Source organism: Hemibagrus wyckioides, linkage group LG01 (genome assembly GCF_019097595.1).
Source record: "Hemibagrus wyckioides isolate EC202008001 linkage group LG01, SWU_Hwy_1.0, whole genome shotgun sequence".
Classification (NCBI taxonomy): Eukaryota; Metazoa; Chordata; class Actinopteri; order Siluriformes; family Bagridae; genus Hemibagrus; species Hemibagrus wyckioides.
The window spans coordinates 31403280-31425159 of record NC_080710.1 but is presented as its reverse complement, the minus strand read 5'-3'; the positions used below and the strand labels follow the sequence as shown (position 1 = coordinate 31425159).

Genomic DNA, 21880 nt, shown 5'->3' with positions numbered 1-21880 from the left:
GGCTCCGACAACATTTCATTCTGGCTTTCTTTATCAGCTGAGCCACTCATAATCCATGCACCTGTTCTATCCTCCATGTCCTCCGGCTCCAAAGAACCGAGGGGATCAGCTGTACATGGCCTTTCCTCTGATTTAGTATCATACAGCTCTTTTCCAGTTGTGATCACAGATTTCTGTTCATGACTGTGTACACAGCTGCATCCCACTTGTCAGTTAGTTTCTTCTTCTTTCCTCCTTCTCCTTTATTTGTGACAAGTACTCTACCTCCTATGTTCAAGTGAGTGCCTTTTATTCTTTTGTTGTAGCCTTGTGCTTGTTTATCTTGTTCCTTGGTGGCATGTTCTTGGGCCATTCTGATGGCCTCATGAAGATGCGACATGAGTGTTTTAACATTTTGCGATCAACAACCTGCAAAACCATGCAAAACCTGCTTGAACGTCATATCAACAGGGAGACTTGGAATTCGAATGAGTGGGATCGGTGCGCATCCTGTGGTTTCATGTGCTGTTATATGAAAGTATAGAAATGATTTCATGTAATAAAGTATTAATATAACCCAGGATGTGAAACTGTGATTCTGATGTCTGAGGAAGCTGCAGTGAAGAATTTTATTTCTGCTCACATAACACATAACTGTTTGTTTGTGTGTGTATATATGTGTGTGTGTGTGTGTGTGTGTGTGTGTGGTTCCTCAATCACTCACCTACCCTCACGTCTGTAAACATGTTAAAAGAGCATCACAGACCAGCCACTGATCAGACCCTGGTGTATATTTAGGCTAACATTTGGTCTGATGAGAAAATATTTTTATTTCTGTTATAAATGAAGAGGTTTGATATCTGAAGCTGAAGATTATAATGTTTTAAAGACTCTAAAAGGCTCAGTGTCTGAAACACACTCAGAGCTAAACACTGACTTTATTAACAGGAAGATCTGCTGTCTGTGTTGGAGGTGATGTTCCACCTCGTCACACCACTGATCACCAGCACAAGTTACACACACAGCACCGAGTCCACACTCTTACATAATTATCATGAAGAACATGCAGCAGATAATCTCTCTCTCTCTCTCTCTCTCCATTTCTCCATCTCTCTCTCACTCTCCATCTCTTACTTTCTCTCTCTCTCCATCTCTTTCTCTAAGAATTGACAAAGAAAGAAAGAAAGAAAAAAGACTAAAACTGAGAAGAAAGAAAGAAAGAAAGAAAGAAAGAAAGAAAGAAAGAAAGAAAGAAAGAAAGAAAGAAAGAAAGAAAGAAAGAAAAAAGTTTAAAAAAAAGACTAAAAATAATTGAGAAGAAAGAAAGAAAGAAAGAAAGAAAGAAAGAAAGAAAGAAAGAAAGAAAGAAAGAGAGGAATAAAGTAAGCTGCTCTGTCGCTCAGCACGGGCGAATGTGTAGAGTTTGTTTAGGTTACTGAACACTTCCTTCCTTGAACACTTCCTTCCTTGAACACTTCCTCCCTTGAACACTTCCTCCCTTGAACACTTCCTCCCTTGAACACTTCCTTCCTTTCAGCAGAAATGAATTTTGAGAGAATTTAATGGTTGATGATCTGGAGCACTTTACTGTTTCAGGCTGCAGAAGATTCCAGAACAAAAAAACATACAGAAAATCAGACCCTGAAAAAGAAAAGCTCTTTATTTTATGGATATAATCAAACTGAATATTAATAACATGTCATTAGATACTTTACATCAGAGATACAGACACAAACACACGGTAAGACGGAAAAACTCTGACACAGAACCATCACTACAAACCCGCCTCCATCCATCACTTCTTACAAAAAAAAAGATAGAAAAGAGAAAGAGCGAGTCTCGGAGCAGCGGGATGAACAGAGCGTTCCGGCTCAGGGCTAGAAATCCGTGCTGCCTTTATTCTCAGTGCTGCTCCCGGGGTTCGGTCAGTTAATCAGAGCGATGGACAGACCGTCCTTTCTGATAAAGAGGGAAGAGGAAAACGTCTGTACAGCAGGAGAAATGAGGGATGATGTCCTCGGAATTTGAGTTAAAAGAAAAAAAAAACCCTATCCGTGCACGTCGCTCTTCTCCTCCAGATCCAGATCGTCTTCGAATGTGTCGTCTGATCTCCTGAAACACCCTTCAAAAAAGTGGAGCAGGGACTGACTCAGGTGCCGTCTGACCGCCTCGCTGTGCAGGAAGTGACCTTCATCGGGATAAATCTGACCAGAGAAAAACACAGCTGAGATCAGGGGTCAGTTTTTGTGCCATATAGTAAACAGTTAACCCGTGTAGTTTAGGAGATGGCTTTTACAGTGTTAACTCCACATCACGGTGCTGGAGGTGTTACACTGTGAAACCACACACTGTTAGAATGTTAGGGCTGGTCGCTTAGCAACAGACAACCAATCAGAAACTGAGCAGCGCCTCTATGCCTCATATCAGGTGAAAACCAGGATGTAGTGACACTTAACAAAAACGACTCGGTAGATAGAGTCAGGAGGCAAAACACCCGACATCATGGAAGTGCGCGCCGTAGCGAGGGGGAAATACGTCACGCTGAAACATTAGCAGAAGTCGGATATCGAGGAACGAACGTCTGTCTTAACTTAAAAAGAGCAAAAAAGATGATAACGCTGTGAAAGATAACAGGACCTGCTCGGGTGCAGAAGAACAGACCTGAACTTTTTATCCTCACTGATAAAAGTGAAAGCGTGAGACGAGACGTTATTTAAAGCGGCCGTGCGTCGGATTTATCCAATCAGGGTTGAATATGCAAATGAGAAGAAGGTTGAGGCGGGGTTTAGGAATGTAGAGTGTGAAACATCAGATGATGAAGATCCAGGATTCAGTGTTAACCCTGGGGAAAGGAGGAACAGTGTGTGATCACTAACTACACAACCCCAGGATTCCCTTTACACAGAGGTCACTAGGACCCAGGGGAAATCTTTGATGATTTGTCAAAACACTCCTCTTCATCATTAGTATGCTACTTGGCCGAGAGCAGTGGAGGACCTTCAACTTTCTAGAGAACATCTGAAGCTAATTATCCCGAGAGTCATTTAACATTTAGGAATTAATTAAAAGAGGGATGTGTAATGGAGCAGAGAGCAAAGAGAGATTCTCCTGGTGTTCAGGTTTAATTGGATTAGCGAGCATGCTAGTCTGTTTAATCTGTTCAAGTCAAAGTGCAGCACAGGATTCAGGAGTCACCACTAATCTTTCACCTGACAGAGACAGAGCAACACATCAGTGTGTGTGTGTGTGTGTGTTTTATTCCACACTTTTTCACAGCTAATTTCTCACATCAGGAATTTCTCCAGAAAATCTTCAGCTTCTGTGGTTACTTCCACACGCTCGCTCTGTGTGTGTGTGTGTGTGTGTGTATCTGATCTTTTACCTGGAGACTATAATTTGCCTTTGCACTGATTAACCCCGAGATGTATTTAGCCGTGTGCTGAAAATGGACTTTTTCTGTATTGAGAGAGAGAGAGAAGGGGGGGGGTACTTACATTTAGTGAAAAGACACTGAGATGAACAGGTTAATAAAAAAATCTTTGCCAGTTGATTGCTGATATCTTTTCACATACATTATATTAGCAAAAGTATTGGGACACCCCTCTAAATCATTGACTTCAGGGGTTGTTTGTGCTCTTTGTGGGAACAGTTTGGGGATGACCCCTTCCTGTTCCAACATGACTGCACACCAGTGACCAAAGAGTTTGGTGTGGAGGAACTTGACTGGCCTGCACAGAGTCCTGACCTCAACCCCATAGAACACCTTTGGGATGAATTAGAGTGGAGACTGTGAGCCAGGCCAAAAGTTTTGGGACGTCTGCCCTACATGCACATGAATGTAATATGGAGTTGTCCCGCCCTTTGCAGCTATAACAGCTTCAACTCTTCTGGGAAGGCTTTCCACAAGGTTTAGGAGTGTGTTTATGGACATTTTTGACCATTCCTCTAGAAGCACATTTGTGAGGTCAGGCACTGATGTTGGATGAGAAGGTCTGGCTCACAGTCTCCACTCTAGTCTCTGCTCTGTTCGAGTCCATCCCCTGAAGAACAACACCTGAATTCAATGATTTGGAGGGGTGTCCCAAAACTTTTGCCAACATAATATCTTCTGTGGTGGACTCTAGTCCAAAATCTAGTCTTTGGATGTTATTAGGACTGTAGAGTCACCAATGAAGACGCTCTCAAGAGAACGGCTTTTACTAAATAAATACATAAAAATAAATAAAAACCTGTCTGTTTATTTCATCAAAATTAAACCATGCACTATTCAAAAATATTTGTTTTTTCCTAAAAAGAAAATCTAACACAAATCCAATAATAATCAACTTTTGTGGAAAAATCCTCTGTAATATTTTTCTTATTAGAGATAAACATAGATGAAGCCGAGAGTGTTTAGCGTGTTTGACTCATCATGTGATTTATACGGTTTATATACAGGCATATAGCGTATATGAGACGTATATCATAATGATGCTCGATCTGATTTTATATTTAAAGGAAAATAATTTTTTAGAGATATAACTATGTACATGCATATGTATATGTATGTAAAGTGGGCGGAGCTTAAACACTCCTTCATCTAATGGATGAAATTGGACCACAAATAAAAATATTTGAACTTTTTTTGTTAAGAAAAAAGAGATTTATTACTACAAAACCTGCTAGAGATGCAGTTTATGCAAAAGATTGTTAGCTAACCAGCAGATTAAGCGTTAAGGTAAAGTTTAAATGTGGCTAAAAATGAAAAAAAAGAAAAAAGAGAGAGAGCGAGAGAGAGAAGGAGGAAGGTACCATCTGCAGTGGGATGAACGATCAGGATCTTCTTATCGACAAACTGAGACGCTCGCTGTGTGAAATTAAACGTCTGTAAAAGAAATGAACATATTCATAAATATGCAAATCTACAACAGAGTGATGTGTGAGTGATGTGCAGAGAGAGTGTACCTCATACGCTCCATGCTCAGGATGTGGAAGGCCAAAATATCGCTCGGAAAAAAACGATGCTGAAAAGCAGATAAGGGTGAGAGTAGTTATGAACTTCATGAATTATTCATGTGAAGGTCATTTACAGAAGCAGATACTGTCTGTCACACACACACACACACACAGAGCGTACCGTAGAGTCGGAAGTCTGTGATGGGAGAGAGAAGAGCTCCACACTTCAGTACAGAGGCCTCAGAGCTGAGCAGGAGGCTGGTGATGTGTCCTCCATAAACCTGGAACACATCATCATCATCATCACCATCTCCTTACATCCTTCATCACACTGCATGCTGGGAAACACATCTGAAGATGCATTTACACCTTGAAGTTTACACAATAAACACATAGATCCATCCATCCATTCCCTCCGTCCATTTGTCCGTCCGTCCATCCATCCATCTAACCAGCCCTCCCTCCATCTATCCCTCCATCCATCCACCCATTCCTACATCCAGCCATCCATCCATCTATCCCTGCATCCACCCATTCCTACATCCATCCACCCATCCATCCATCTATCTCTCCATCCATCCACCCATTCCTACATCCATCCATCCATCCATCCACCCATCCATCCATCTATCTCTCCATCCATCCACCCATTCCTACATCCATCCATCCATCCATCCATTCATTCATCCATCCATTCCTCTATTCATCCCTCCTTCCACGCCATCATCTGTAGCAATACACAGCATCTTGCAAAACTTGCAGTCTATCCAAGGGACTTTGGGAACATGACAGGCAACATCCTGTAGAGGGGAAAAGACACGCAAACTCCACACACACACATACACACACACACATACACACACACACACACATCCTTCCACATGGACTTTTTACCTGTCCAAAAGCTCCAATCCTGGTTTTGTCGATGTACGGCTCTTTCGCTAAAATGCTACAAAACAAAAGAGAATGTGTGTTAATACACATACTCAAACACACACACACACACACACACACACACACTGCAATTGCATGCATCTGCTACACAAAGTTAATAAAATTCACCAACAAGCTGAAAGTATGAGACCCTAGAAGCTTCACTGCATGTCTGTGCTGTTTTCCTGCAGACATGGAGACTGTTTGTACCTGAGAACCTTCAGATGGTCCTCTTTGTCTAGCGTGTGGATGAACTCAGAGCCTCGAGAGCCGCTGCCACGTCCATCACAGCGTACAGCGACCACGCCCAAACTACTGACCAGCACCGTGACCCAGTCCACCTGGAACCGCTCCAACACGGCCTGTCCACCTGGAGTCCCGTCTCTGAGATACAGAGAGACAGAGAGAGAGAGAGACACAGAGAGAGAGAGAGAGAGAGAGAGAGAGAGAGAGAGAGAAATTGGAGTAAGACACGAGTCATGACCCAAATCATGTGTTTGAAATTTTTATACAAAAAATGACATCATTGTTTCGGAGCTTGTTACATCTTTTGTAATGAATTGTGGATTTTGAGAAACTCTGCTGTCTAATTTCCTTTAATAACACCATTAACATCTGTCTGAGAGCAACATCAGAAACATCTGTCTGAGAACAACACCAGAAACATCTGTCTGAGAACAACACCAGAAAGATCTGTCTGAGAACAACATTATAAACATCTGTCTGAGAACAACATTATAAACATCTGAGAACATCACTGACATCTGTCTGAGAACAACATCATAAACATCAGTCTGAGAACATCATAAACATCAGTCTGAGAACATCATAAACATCAGTCTGAGAACATCAGAAACATCAGTCTGAGAACATCAGAAACATCTGTCTGAGAACACCATAAACATCTGTCTGAGAACAACATCAGAAACATCTGTCTGAGAACATCATTAATATCTGTCTGAGAACAACATCAGAAACATCTGTATGAGAACATCAGAAACATCTTTCTCAGAACATCATTAACATCTATCTGAGAACAATATCAGAAACAGCTGTCTGAGAACATCATTAACATCTGTCTGAGAACAACATTAACATCTGAGAACATCATTAACATCTGTCTGAGTCTCGTTCAGGAATCAGAGGAATATAATTCATCAGTCATTCAGTAAACTGTGCTCTATGCTCTAGAACAGCAGATCTGACAGGAGGGCATGTTATCTGTACGTTACTATAGCAACGAATCGTATTTAATATTTATGCAACATGCTATAATGTTATAACTCATTTTGTGAAACAGATAAAAAGACTTTTTTTAAAATAAAAATTGAGAATTGGAATTGAGAAACAGATGAAGTATAAGAGGAATAAAGCTCTTGGGGAAATTCTGCTGTAACAAACGAATGAACTTCAGGGTTTTACAGTTGATTTATTTCCTCTGAGAGCATGACAGCTTGGTGCTGAGACTCACACCAGCAGCAGGAGAGGGTAATGTGCCGTGTTTATGAAGCCCGCAGGTTTCTGGATCTGCAGAGACAGAGCTGAAGACACACACACACACACACATCAGATAATTCCACTGCACATGTCCAGTACTTTATGTGTTAAACCACAGATGATGGACATACCGTATTCCTCCACCTCTATCTTTCTGTACTCGACTCGCGGCATCTGTATGGAGTCCACGGTCTTCCGGAGGTTCAGGTTCACCTCGATGTCAAAAAGCTCTGGAAGAACACAAAAACACACAGCTGTGATGTTCACACTGGAAATGGCACAATGCGATTCGGAGGCTGTTTCTAGAACGCTGTGGCAGAGTGAGATTAAGCCGTGAGGATCTGTTTCTGAGGTGAAAAGAGAGAGACTTTAATGCTAGCATAATGCTAATCAATGAGGGGGTTCTTTACAGAGAGACGCACAACAACAACAACAACAACAACAACAACTAAAGCTCCACAGTATGAAAGACTAAAAGTAGTTTAAATTGTAAAGACACATGAACACATACACACAAATATATATATACACATCATAAACATCTGTCTAAGAACAAGATCATAAACATCTGTCTGAGAACAACATCATAAACATCACACACACAAACACTCACACACACATATATATATATACACATGAGAAAAACATCATAAACATCTCACACACACACACACACACACACAGAGGTTGTTTTCGCCTCTACACAGAGAGACCCTTACTAGGAGTGTGTCATTCCAGGCATTTAAAAAGTAGAATCTGGTATCTTGTCTCTTGTCTGTGTGTGTGTGTGTGTGTGTGTGTGTTTAAGTGTACAGTGAGATACTCACTCTGTTTTTCACTGGTTCTGTAGACAGACACAAACGGGACACCGGGTCCTGAAACACAACAATAAACTTTATTATTATTATACAGTGAAATGTGTGTGTGTGTGTGTGTGTGTGTGTGTGTTTGACCTTTACAGTGGAGCAGGAAGAAGGTCGTGTTGTGGCTGAAGGAGCTGCTGACCAGTCCACAGGTGTCTGTAAGCCCACAGGAGAGACAGAGCCGTGTGAAGGACCCCACTGTCTGAGCACTGGAACACACATCACTGCTTAGATCATCAGAGTCAGGAGAGATCAAGTGCTTTACACACACACACACATCTCATACACACACACACACATATCTCATACACACACACACACATATCTCATACACACACACACCTCACACACATCATACACACACACACACATATCTCATACACACACACACACACATATCTCATACACACACACACCTCACACACATCATACACACACACACATCTCATACACACACACACACATATCTCATACACACACACACACATATCTCATACACACACACACCTCACACACATCATACACACACACACATCTCATACACACACACACACACATATCTCATACACACACACACCTCACACACATCATACACACACACACATCTCATACACACACACACACACACACACACATATCTCATACACACACACACACATCTCATACACACACACACACACACACATATCTCATACACACACACACACACATCTCATACACACACACACACATATCTCATACATACACACACACACCTCACACACATCATACACACACACACATCTCATACACACACACACACACATATCTCATACACACACACACACACATCTCATACACACACACACACACACACACATATCTCATACACACACACACCTCACACACATCATACACACACACACACATCTCATACACACACACACACACACACATATCTCATACACACACACACATCTCATACACACACACACACATATCTCATACACACACACACACATCATACACACACACACACATATCTCATACACACACACACACATCATACACACACACACACACCTCACACACATCATACACACACACACACCTCATACACACATCTCATACACACAACTTATACACACACACACCTCACACACATCATACACACACACATATCTCATACACACACACACACACATCTCATACACACACACACACATCTCATACACACACACACCTCACACACATCATACACACACACACACACCTCACACACATCTCATACACACACACACACCTCATACACACATCTCATACACACAACTTATACACACACACACCTCACACACATCTCATACACACACACACCTCACACACATCATACACACACACATATCTCATACACACACACACACACACATATCTCATACACACACACACACACATCTCATACACACACACACACACATCTCATACACACACACACATATCTCATACACACACACATATCTCATACACACACACACCTCACACACATCATACACACACACACACACCTCATACACACATCTCATACACACAACTTATACACACACACACCTCACACACATCTCATACACACACACACCTCACACACATCATTCACACACACACACATCTCATACACACACACACATATCTCATACACACACACACACCTCACACACATCTCATACACACAACTTACACACACACACACACACACACACCTCACACACATCTCATACACACACACACACAGCTCACACACATCATTCACACACACACACATAATGCACACACACACACACACACACAGGAGAGTTAAAGCAGTTTCACCTGTACAGGTGGCGTTGTTTAGGATCCTCCTCTGTGCTCACGTAGTATCTGTTATACACATAACACCATTTTAAGACTAAACTAAACACTGTGTGCATGTGTGTGTGTGTGTGTGTGTGTTCACATTTGCTGAGCATCCTCGTTGTAGGCCAGAAGATGTGTAACGTCCCAGGTGCCTGATGTGATGGACTTCAGTGTGTCTGAGGTGCTGTTGGGCTGAAACACACACACACACACACGCGCACACACGCGCACACACAGAGAGAGAGAGAGAGAGAGAGAGAGAGTGATAAGTCTTCAATAATGCAATATCTCTTGGTCTGTGTATAGTGTGTGTGTGAGGGTGTGTGTATGTGTGTGTGTGTATGATATGTGTGTGAGGTCTGTGTGTATGATGTGTGTGAGGTGTGTGTGTGTGTGTGAGTGTGTACCTATGCCATGGACCTTGACTGGTAATATATGATGTGTGTATATGACGTTTGTATGTATATATATGTGTGTGTGTGTGTGTGTGTGTGTGTGTACCTCAGTTGTTGCCATGGACACATGGAAAAATTTCCCCCTTGCCCCCTGAGGGGCAGCATGAGTAAAGAAGAACTTCAGACCATCTTTAGAGAAAAGTGGAGCTTCATTCTACACACACACACACACACAAACACACACACACACACACAATTACTTCCTTTTCTTAATTCTGACCAATCAGAATTCAGAATATAACATAGCTGTGGTATCGAATAATACTGATTGTAGTTTGTATGTAATATTAATATGCTAATATTTATGCAAATGAGCTGCAAGCGGCTGTAGAAGTAATAAATAATAATATAAATAAATAAGAACATTATAATAGTGTAGAATGAGACAGAATTAGCGATGATGGCTCTCTTACTTGTCTGTCTAGCCAGCTCTCACTCACATCCTCATGTTTCTGAAACACACACACACACACACACAGATTTCATGTTTCAGACAGAATTTGTCTCCTACATGTAAACATTTGTACACAGTGTCTTTCTTTAAATGAAGCATTTAAGTGTGTGTGTGTGTGTGTGTGTGTGTATACACACCTTGGTACAGACTCCTGTCGTGACCTCACACAGGCTCAGAATGGAGAGGTTCTGCCCTCGGTTTAACCAATTCACCACCAGCTTCGTGTTTGAGGCCCATTTCACCATCGTTATGTAAAACTCTCTAGAGGAAGAACACAAAGCATGTGTGTGTGTGTGTGTGTGTGTGTGTGTGAGTGAGTAAATGGCCACCTGAACAATAATAATAATAATAATAACAATAATAATAATTAATAAGCAAACAAACAAACAAATAAATAAATAATAGTAATACAAAAAAAATCAAAATGGTATTCCTAAAGAATGATTTTTATTTATTTATAAATAAATAAATAAATAAATAAATAAATAAATAAATAAATAAACCACTGCCGCTACTCCTAAAACGACCTTTACTAAAGTATAAAGCTATACAGAAGGATCTAAATCTGTGAATAAGTAAGTCAGGAAGTATTTAGGTCACTAGTATGCAAGTATGTAAGTATGTCGATAAGTAATATTTAATATTTTATTATGTCAATAAATACACAAGCCAAAAAACAAGCCTGCAGCAATTAATAATGTCAATAAATCAGTAAGTAAGGCTGTGAATAATTCAGTACACTAAAAAGTTACACAGTAAATAAATAAGTACTGCGTGTCAGTAAGTCAGTATGTAAATCACTGGGTCACTGAGATGGTCAGTGTGCCAGTAAAAAAGTAGACACATAAATTAAAAAAAATAATAATATGAGTGAGATATAATAAAAAGAATGAGATCTGAGTTATTAGAGACTGACCTGATCCTGTGGTCATCGGGTCTCTTCATCTGGATGGTGTGTAATGGGCCGTTTAGGTTCACCACATACAGAGAGATGACCGGGTTCTGCTCTCCAGCCTGCACAGAACATTTACAGAAGAATGTGTCTATATGTAAATAAGGACACACACACGCATTACGAATGAATATAAACACAATGTGCATTTAGATACAATGCAGTGTTCTTGTTTAATTCTGGAGTCAAATTAAACCGTGTGCCACTTTCTCTCACTTTGGGGTAATGGTATGCCCGGCTCGTTGGGTACGGTGACCCTGTGAACATGGGCAGCTCCATCTTGGGCACCAGAGTGTTGTTGATGGAGGCGTATGCCAGACGAGCTCCATCAGAAGACCACCAGTGAGCCACATGGGACTGGAAGATCATCTCTGTGAGGGGAAAAAGAAATAATCATAATAAACACACAGACACACACACACACCCATCCCTTTGTATTGAAAAATGTGTCATTAAGTCCCATATACAAAAAATGTAGGTGTCACTGAATCCCTGTATATGGAAATGAAGGCATCATCAAGCCCATATATGGAAATGTGGGTGTGGTTATCTCCATATATTGAAATATTACTGTTATTAAGTACATATATTGAAATATTCATGGTTTTTGAATCCATGTATGGAAATGTGGGTGTCATTAAGTCCGCAGAGGGAAATAGGAAGTCATTACATTCACATATGTGGAAATGTATATAGTCATCATTATCAAGTCCATAACAAAATAATGTGCTGGTTATTAAATCCATATATGGAAATGTGGCTGTGATACCATAAACATGTATAGTACAAGCTTTAGCATTAACTTACCTTCATACAGCCAATCACCGAGGCCATTGAATATCACGCCTTCTTTGCCGGTGGAGACCAGGCGGATGGTTCGGCTCTCGACGGTGGAGCGATAGTAGATATTATTCTCAAATATAAATATCTAACAGGAAACAGGAAAGAGGAGAGGAATGAGGCTTCTGTAGATCTGTAGGTCATGATTGGTTGAAGGATCCTGACAATGTGCAATTGGTAGGAGTGAAGGATTATGGGAAATGTAGCAGTACCAGCTGCTGTCCTCGAGGTCCCCATCCTGCGTACTGAAGAGGAGTGTTACGCACTTCAGGAGGAGTCAGAATCCACGTTTCCCTGTCCACACACAATACACACATTCTCCACTGTTAGTCCTTCATACTGCCTAGGTGTGTGTGTGTGTGTGTGTGTGTGTGTGTACTTACGGAGTCTCTAAACTACAGATGATGTAGTAAGCAGTGAAGGAGTGACGATAAAACTGCAAGAGAGAGAGAGAGAGACTGATATTAAATAAATTAATTAACAGAAATATATATGATATTATCAGACTATTACTCATTTGCTCATGTGTGTGTGTGTGTGTGTGTGTGTGTGTGTGTCTCACTGGCTCCACGTTGTAGGCCAGCAGAACGTGTTTCAGGTCTGCAGAAAGCTCATACTTGACAGCCTTATACATTTCCTGCAAAGTGGATGAAAAGAATACATGAGGCAGCTTATTAATATGCATGAGCTTTTTATTTAACCCCACCCACTAACCAATAGTATTAAACATACTGAAGGTATTTAACCCTGACGACTGACTGAAAGTATTAAACTCTATCCTCAGATGAAGGGTACTAAACCCCACCCACTGCTTATTGATGAGGACAATTAAACCCCACCCAGTAGCAGAAACTATTAAACCCTGCCTTAATTATCAAAGGTATTAACCCCCAACCAGTGGCCAAAAGTTTTAGACTCTGCCCTAATGATCAAGGGTATTGAATCCACCCATTGGCAGAGAGTATTAAACCACAACCACAAACTAGGGACATTAAACCTAACACAATTATTGAGGATATTAAGCTCCGCCCACTGCCCAAGACAACTGAACCTTGCATGCAGATCACTGGTATTAAACCACACCCACTTATACGTTTATCACTCATATAGTTTATAATATGTACTTTTGTGTATAAAGATGACACACAGTAGGAGGACAAATACAGAAAGAGAGAGAGGAAAAGCCAAAGACTCACAAATTTCCTGTTGGACACCAGCACCGTGCTCTCGTTCATCTCCACGTTGAACTTCAGCACATCACCTCCACGAGTGCGGTACAGAATCTCCTCATCTACAAAGAGAGATATTTTTACACTAATTTACTGCTACTGGTCATAGAGCTCTTCTCTGGTAGCGGTTTCCTAAACGACCCACCCTTCATCTCCACCTAAACAGAGCGATGATGCAGCGGCACTTTAGTCCTTTAGTCTGTCCTGCTCTCTCTCTCTCTCTCTCTCAGATCAGCTTCCAAAGTGTTAACCCTCGTGCTAATACATCTTTCAAAGTCATCACGCTCATCTTTTCGTAGATTGCTACGCAGCTGAGCCGAATCTCTGCTAAAACTCCTATAGCTGCACTGCATTCTGGGAGTTGGAGTCCAGGACCCAGGTGATTCAGCTTAGCTTTTTTAATATTAAGATGATTATAGTCAGGGATGTAGCGTTTTGATTCAGAAACAGATCTGGATAATCTGATCCTTATCCTCACTAATAAGATTATGGAATCATTTGTTTGCAATCACAGAGGAGCAGCAGAGCGAGGAATGAAACCCAAAGTTCATTACCGACACGGAGCGCAAGCGATGGACAAATTCTCACAACACAGACATGAGCGATGACCTTTTATCCAATTAATAAGGATGCTTTCACAGATTCCTTTTCCCAAGCCTCAGAGTGAAATTGACAGATCTTGGTTTGTTGCCACTTTAAATGTCCATAAACCTTTAAAAAGCTGTAGGTGTGTGTAGACACCATCGAAATCACCAGAAATCATAGAACATAGAGAACAGAACATCAGCGCTAAATAAACAGTGTCATCCAGCACTGGTTAAAATATATACAGAGCTGTGGTACTACAGCTCTGTCCTTTGGCTCAGTTTAGCAGATCAATTCTACAAAAAAAATTCTATTCAGAGTAAACACTGCATATGTGAAAGAAACAACAGACTTTTTTTCATTCTGAGCCTGTGGAGAAGCTGGCAGCTTTATTTCCCAGGATGCTTTGCTTGCACTCTATGTTACCTTCTGGCTTCCCCTATTAGTTATACTGTCATAGCTGTTCCTGTCCCTGATTACATCTTCTTAAACCAAGAGCATACCTAATAATCTGTGTTCTTCTCTCTCTCTCTCTCTCTCTCTCTCTCTCTCTCTCTCTCTCACCTAAGCAGCATATAACTGAGCAAGAGAAATGGGAATTGAACAAAACATACAGTAAAAAAAAGGTAAATAAATATTAATAATTAGATGGAACATCATACACATTAATAATAACACAGGAACACAAGGATAAGGTATTGAGGTGTTTATGATGGTAGGTTGGGTTAGGATGGGTGTTTATGGTGGTACGCAGGTTTTGGGTGGGTGTTTATGGTGGTAGGCGGGGTTAGGGTGGGTGTTTATGGTGGTAGGCAGGGTTTGGGTGGGTGTTTATGGTGGTAGGCAGGGTTTGGGTGCGTGTTTATGGTGGTAGGCGGGGTTAGGGTGGGTGTTTATGGTGGTAGGCGGGGTTAGGGTGGGTGTTTATAGTGGTAGGTGGGGTTTGGGTGGTTGGGTGTTGATGGTGGTAGGCAGGGTTAGGGTGGGTGTTGATGGTGGTAGGCAGAGTTAGGGTGGGTGTTGGTGGTAGGTGGGGTTAGGGTGGGTGTTGATGGTGGTAGGTGGGGTTAGGGTGGTTGGGTGTTGATGGTCGTAGGTGGAGTTAGGGTGGGTGTTTATGGTGGAAGGTGGGGTTAGGGTGGTTGGGTGTTGATGGTCGTAGGTGGAGTTAGTGTGGGTGTTTATGGTGGAAGGTGGGGTTAGGGTGGTTGGGTGTTGATGGTCGTAGGTGGAGTTAGTGTGGGTGTATATGGTGGAAGATGGGGTTAGGGTGGGCGTTTATGGTGGAAGGTGGGATTAGGGTGGGCATTTATGGTCATAGGTGAGTTTAGGGTGGGCGTTTATGGTGGAAGGTGGGGTTAGGGTAGGCAGGTGTTTATGATGGTAGGCAGGGTTAGAGTGGGTGTTTATGGTGGTAGCTGGGGGTTAGGGTAGAGTGGGTGTTTATGGTGGTAGCTGGGGGTTAGGGTAGATGGGTGTTTATGATGGTAGGCAGGGATAGGGTGCGTGCTTATGGTGGTAGGTGGGGTTAGGATAGATGGGTGGGGGTTAAGCAGTGATCCTGACTCTTTAGACCTGCCTAATCCATTCTGCCACTTTCACCTGAAAATGACACCCTGCTGAAGAGGACCCTGGACTAACACCCTGGACTACAGATCACTAGGAGAATCTACACAAGTCAATTGCTGGAGCTTTAAAGAAAATGGCGGCTCACCACTGATCCATTTAGCTTCCGGGTCATGAACTCTGAAATCCTTCCTGAAAATGTCCTCCACTGTCACTTTCCCCTTCAAGGCCAGATTATCACCTTCACCTGTAACAGGACAGAAAAACAATGTGATTAATGAATCACTCACATTGACATGCTTCATACCATTTACATCATGTGTTCAACAAATATTAATCATCAAGACCTGATTCACAACCTCGTACATTTTGTGACCAACTTTATTCCTTTATTTGCTCGGCTGTGAAATTGTGAAATGTAGCTTCACTGTTATTATTACACCTAGTGTTCAAAAATAAGAACTACAACAAGTTCTAATTGAGGTCCATTGGGGCAGGAATTACAGGTGGTGATTTCGATTCATCCCAGTGATTCACCAAAATGATTCGTTCAGATTCGTTTAGTAACCAAACAGGGATTATTCTTCACACACAGATATAAAACTTCTCCAACGTGCTATGTTCTCTTCACAGCATGGCTCCGCCCCCTTCTCCTCTTCATCTGAACTGAATGAATGATGTGTTTCGAACGGTCATAAACTAATTCCTTTAGTTGGTACTGAATCATGTGTCCCAGAATCAGTACCGCACTCGTCCAGACTCAACACAGAGTCTGGTCAATAAGAGGCGTGTTCTTTCAAAACGTCCCACCAATCACGTTCCCACAACCTGCACAGGAAAAAGCTACCAAAAGCTTCACTAATGTCAACAAGAAATACGATTCAGTACCTAAATGATTGGTTCACTTAAAAGATTCGTTCACAAATGAATCACACAGCCCCATGCTCAGGGAAGGAGCAGCATCCAGGGCAGATAATGACACGGTTTTCAAGTTAAAATCTACAAAAAATGTTCACAAAGGTCACTGCTGGTGATGATGATGGATATTCAGATTTATTATTCTGCAGATTTATTACACTGATTTATGAGTGTAGCCTAAAAAAAGCCCTGAAACTGGTCAATCTGTGTACGGCTGATAAGTCGAGCGAAGACACGGCCGCTCTAAAAGGACACATGCTACGCTATTTGAGGCAGAGCTTCGGAGACAGGGTATCAGAGTGTGTGTTGGTGGTTCGTCTGCCGTGTGACTCTGAGCTCTCATTCTGTCAGGGAGAAAAAAATAAGAGCACACGGTGACCTGGTGTTCGTTATTTCATTAGCAAATAAACGGTGTGTGAGCTGAGAAAGATAAAACACTGCTATCGTGCTTCACTGTGCCATGGTGTCAGAGCAGGATTATTAATCTTTATCTAATTATTAAGATCCTACAGGTGGAAATGATGATTATGGTGACGTGAATAATATTATAACATGATTATAACACGTCTTTCTGTTAAAACCAAACAGTTTCAAGGGAAATTGACACTGCGCTATGGCTGATGCTATAGGAACGCTTCTTGCAGAAGGTGTGTCTGAAGCTCTGTGTGAAACGCCGATTTATTGGCTCGGATGGGTCATGTGACCAAGCGGAGCGCACCATCAAGACCATAAAAGGGCATCTAAGTCACATTACTCCAGTCTTCAGGAAGCGCTCTATGTACGTTTGTGTCAATTGTTTGTCCTGTCTGTCTAGACTAGGGTAATAGAAGATATGTATATATATATATATATATATATATATATATATATATATATATATATATATATATATATAAAAGATTAGGATAGATGGTGTTTGAAAGTGGAGCGTGAACGCACAGCTCTCAAGGGAGCTGGTTGCATGCACTGCGAACTCCGTAACCTCCGCTGTTTTGTCCAGCCAAGCACCTGCACCTCAGGGCTTGGGTCCTGTATCTGGAACCCACTCCTGGGTCCTGGGTCTTACAGGACGGCTAATGGTGCTCTGCTCCTGACTCGTTTGTGCCGTTTCACAACCTCCAGAACAGACATCTCCTGGCATGTGGCGGCGTTAGTATTGGCGTTCCCATAGCATCAGCCATGACACAGCATCCCTCGAAAGGGAACTACACCAGGTTACATATCTAGCCTGGTTCTCTGAGAAGGGAACGAGGTGCTGTGTTGCTAGCTACAACCCGGGTGTCCTTCAGACAAGTAGAAGCTGGAGTAATGTGACGAATATGCCCTTTTATGGTCTTGATGGCACGCTCCGCTTCGTCATATCACCAATAAATTGGTGGGATTTCACACAAAGCTTCAGCATCAAGTCCATTACTGGAAATTATTCTGCCATATTTTCGAGAAAAAGAAAATGGTGGACGAATTGAACTCTTGGCCGACTTCGACTACAAAAGTAGGTTTCTTGTTTTCGTTGTTGTGGCTCTCCAATGATTACAGACAATCTCATAAGTTATTTTTAACCATATTTAACAATCTATATACAGTTTCTGTAATGATTTTAAACAGATCCATTAGCTAGCCTACGATCTGCCTGAAGCACCGTGACAGAAACGTGTGCGGTTAAACTAACACATTTATACAACATACAAAAACTTCTTTGTAAATATTTGATATGTTTACATTGACTCATGAGGACATTAGGGTTATGTCGAAGGAACACATGATACACTGATTCGCTAGCTAGGGAGCTACAGAGCTGAATGAGACTTTAAGCTCCGCCCACTTCACGATCACGCCATGTTACAGTAAATCCCTGAAAATCCTGTTTCCTTACATTAATGTAAATTATGGTAATTATGATGTCTTTGTAAACCTCATAAACGACACTACTGTAAACATATATATAAAAATATATATCTATTAATCACAGTTAAAAAAAATAAATAAAAAATTCTTCATTTATATTTTTTCTTTTATTCCTACACAAGCTTCATTTTTGAAATTTGGTCATATTGGTCGAATTTTGGAATATGACAAAAGAATTTCCTAAAATGCTTATTATTATTATTATTATTATTATGATTATTATTATTATTATTACTATTATTACTATTATTATTATTAGCTTTATGTTTAATTCTGAAAAAAAAAATATTCATCATATTCTCTGTGGGATTTTCTTGATTAAAAATACATATTTTCATCAACAAACTTCATCAAGAGTTTCTCTCGAGGGCAAATTTTTTTGGTGTTAATTAAATTCGAACAAAACTCATTTCATTTTATATGCATATTAATCCATTAATTAGTTAAATAAGTTAAATGAACCCATTAATAAATATGTCAGATTTCCTCTCACTCCTTCAACACACAACACACGTGATTCTTAAAGCAGGAAACGTGAACGTCGTGAATGTTTTCACATCTCACAGCTACCTGAAATGACAAGCAGAACAAGTCTCAGATATCTCTGATCCCGAAATAATCTCAGGAAAAAAGCAAAGTGCTGTCAGGGAAGGCGAGGAGGAGGAAGAGGAGGAGGAAGAGGAAGATGAGGAAAAGGAGGAGTGTCTGTGTGATGCCTGTATAGAAGAAAAAAGGAATTTCTGAATAAACAGGACAGAAATGTATAACTGCAGGAAGATTGTCTGTAACTGCTGTATAATTACGATATGTGGAAACACAGAAAGAGAGAAACAGAGTGATGAGACGTTATACTCCATAATTTTCCAGGGACTTGGATCAGGGATGAACAGGACGAGGAAAAAACTTCTGACCTCATTTCGTTTTAGCTCACATTCTGAACTAAAATAGAAATCTCGTGCCTCATGCCACTATATACCACTGCCTCTACTGCATTATTGTGCATTTGTCTTGAAACATGAAGATCTACTTCATATAAATACACTGGAAACAGAAACATAGGCATTAGTACCACCTTCACACCCACTGGAAAGATCTTCATCCTCATCTTCATCAATGTTACCAAGATTTAACAACAAACACACATATGTGCTTCTCACCAAACTGTCCCCACAAAATTGTAAGCACACAATTGTTTAAAACATCTTTATACACAATCACATGAAGATTTCTCCGTCACTGGATCTAAGAAGTTCAAACTAGTTCCAGCATGACGATGTTCCTGTGCACAAAGTCCCTGAGCTCCATGAAGACATGGTGTGGAGGTGAAGGTTGGACTGGAAGAACTGGGAGTGTCCTGCACAGAGTCCTGACTCAACCCCACTGAACACCTTTGTAACTGGAGCTGGAGTCTGATCAACATCCTGACATCAGAGTCTGATCTCACTAATGCTCTTGTAGAACGAACACAAATCCACACAGACAGACTGAAACATCTAGTCGAGAAGAGAAGAGAAGAGAAGGAGGGGAAGGAAAGAGAAAAGGAGGAGAAGGGAATGAAAGGGAAAAGGAGAAAGAAGGGAAGGGAAGGGAAAAGCAGGAGGAAGGGAAAGGAAGGGACGGGAAAAGGAGAAAGAAGGGAAGGGAAAAGAAGAGAAGGGAAGGGAAGGGAAAAGGAGAAAGAAGGGAAGGGAAGGGAAGGGAAGGGAAAAGGAGAAAGAAGGGAAAAGAAGAGAAGGGAAGGGAAGGGAAAAGGAGAAAGAAGGGAAGGGAAGGGAAGGGAAAAGGAGGAGGAAGGGAAAGGAAGGGACGGGAAAAGGAGAAAGAAGGGAAGGGAAAAGAAGAGAAGGGAAGGGAAGGGAAAAGGAGAAAGAAGGGAAGGGAAAATGAGGAGGAAGGGAAAGAAAGGGACAGGAAAAGGAGAAAGAAGGGAAGGGAAAAGAAGAGAAGGGAAGGGAAAAGGAGAAAGAAGGGAAGGGAAGGGAAATGGAGAAAGAAGGGAAGGGAAGGGAAATGGAGAAAGAAGGGAAGGGAAAAGAAGGAAGGCGAAGGGGAAGGAAGGCTAGGAAAGGGAAGGGAAGGGAAGGGAAAAAGAAGGGAAGGGAAGGGAAAATGAGAAAGATGGGAATGGAAAGAAGAGAAGAGAAGAGAAGAGAAGAGAAGAGAAGAGAAGAGAAGAGAAGAGAAGAGAAGAAACTTTTGCCCAGATAGTGAAGTTTTGAGATTTTTGGGATATTCTCCTGATAAAGACTCATATTTCTGGTGACAGTAAAACTTTTAGTGCCGTGTTTATGATCTGTTTCCTGTTGAGTGTCACAGGCACCACAGACATGTACAATATCTCCCCAGACCACCAGAGGTCATCCTTACACACCATGTGAACCGCTACTGCCGTTGTTGGTTCCTCTTGATTATGTTCTCCTGGATTGTGTTGCTTCAGTAGTTTGTGCTACGACATTTACAGCGTTGCTGTAACCAAAAATCTCGCCCCCAGTCTGTAGAGTGTGGTACTCTGGGTAATGTTTCATGGTTATCATAAAGTAACGGACAAAGTCCATCTCTTCCGATCAAAAGTGAAAAGCAGAAATGGACTCAACTTTCTGTTTTGTTTTTTTTGAGACCCAAACAAACCAGGAATAACCGCCGATGAGGTGAAGAGCAACATAGAGAAAAGCCAGAAAGAGAAATGATGTAAGAGCTGAAGAAAAACAAAAGTACCTGGAGTGAGCAGGATGACGGAGGTGACGATGAGAGAGCAGATGATCAGAATGACCAGCAGAGCGATTAATATTCCCTTCCAGTTCCTCTGTGATGAGTTACTGCCCACCAGCTCCTACAGAGAGAGAGAGAGAGAGAGAGAGAGAGAATGAGTTTTAAAAAGATGTTTATTACAATTCCTCAAAGCG

At 41.4% G+C, this 21880-nt stretch overlaps 1 protein-coding gene across 4 annotated transcripts in view; it reads right to left on the bottom strand.

Annotated features, from left to right (window-relative positions):
• Window positions 1–1613: 1613 nt before the first annotated feature.
• LOC131361371 (dipeptidyl aminopeptidase-like protein 6) overlaps window positions 1614–21880 on the bottom strand; it is a 117653-nt gene continuing 97386 nt past the window's right edge. For all 4 annotated transcript variants that reach the window (XM_058402441.1, XM_058402448.1, XM_058402432.1 and 1 more), the window contains 25 exons: window positions 21693–21807; window positions 16303–16401; window positions 13971–14065; window positions 13337–13411; window positions 13158–13210; window positions 12987–13068; window positions 12742–12862; window positions 12151–12305; window positions 11899–11996; window positions 11120–11243; window positions 10942–10980; window positions 10575–10682; window positions 10174–10265; window positions 10050–10097; window positions 8298–8416; window positions 8172–8219; window positions 7476–7574; window positions 7319–7388; window positions 6058–6231; window positions 5809–5863; window positions 5096–5195; window positions 4924–4982; window positions 4771–4843; window positions 3362–3435; window positions 1614–2183 (listed from right to left, as the gene is read on the bottom strand). In XM_058402441.1, coding sequence (XP_058258424.1) covers window positions 2028–2183; window positions 3362–3435; window positions 4771–4843; window positions 4924–4982; window positions 5096–5195; window positions 5809–5863; window positions 6058–6231; window positions 7319–7388; window positions 7476–7574; window positions 8172–8219; window positions 8298–8416; window positions 10050–10097; window positions 10174–10265; window positions 10575–10682; window positions 10942–10980; window positions 11120–11243; window positions 11899–11996; window positions 12151–12305; window positions 12742–12862; window positions 12987–13068; window positions 13158–13210; window positions 13337–13411; window positions 13971–14065; window positions 16303–16401; window positions 21693–21807 — 2331 coding nt within the window. In that variant the 3' untranslated portion in view covers window positions 1614–2027. The remainder of the gene's footprint in view (window positions 2184–3361; window positions 3436–4770; window positions 4844–4923; window positions 4983–5095; window positions 5196–5808; window positions 5864–6057; window positions 6232–7318; window positions 7389–7475; window positions 7575–8171; window positions 8220–8297; window positions 8417–10049; window positions 10098–10173; window positions 10266–10574; window positions 10683–10941; window positions 10981–11119; window positions 11244–11898; window positions 11997–12150; window positions 12306–12741; window positions 12863–12986; window positions 13069–13157; window positions 13211–13336; window positions 13412–13970; window positions 14066–16302; window positions 16402–21692; window positions 21808–21880) is intronic.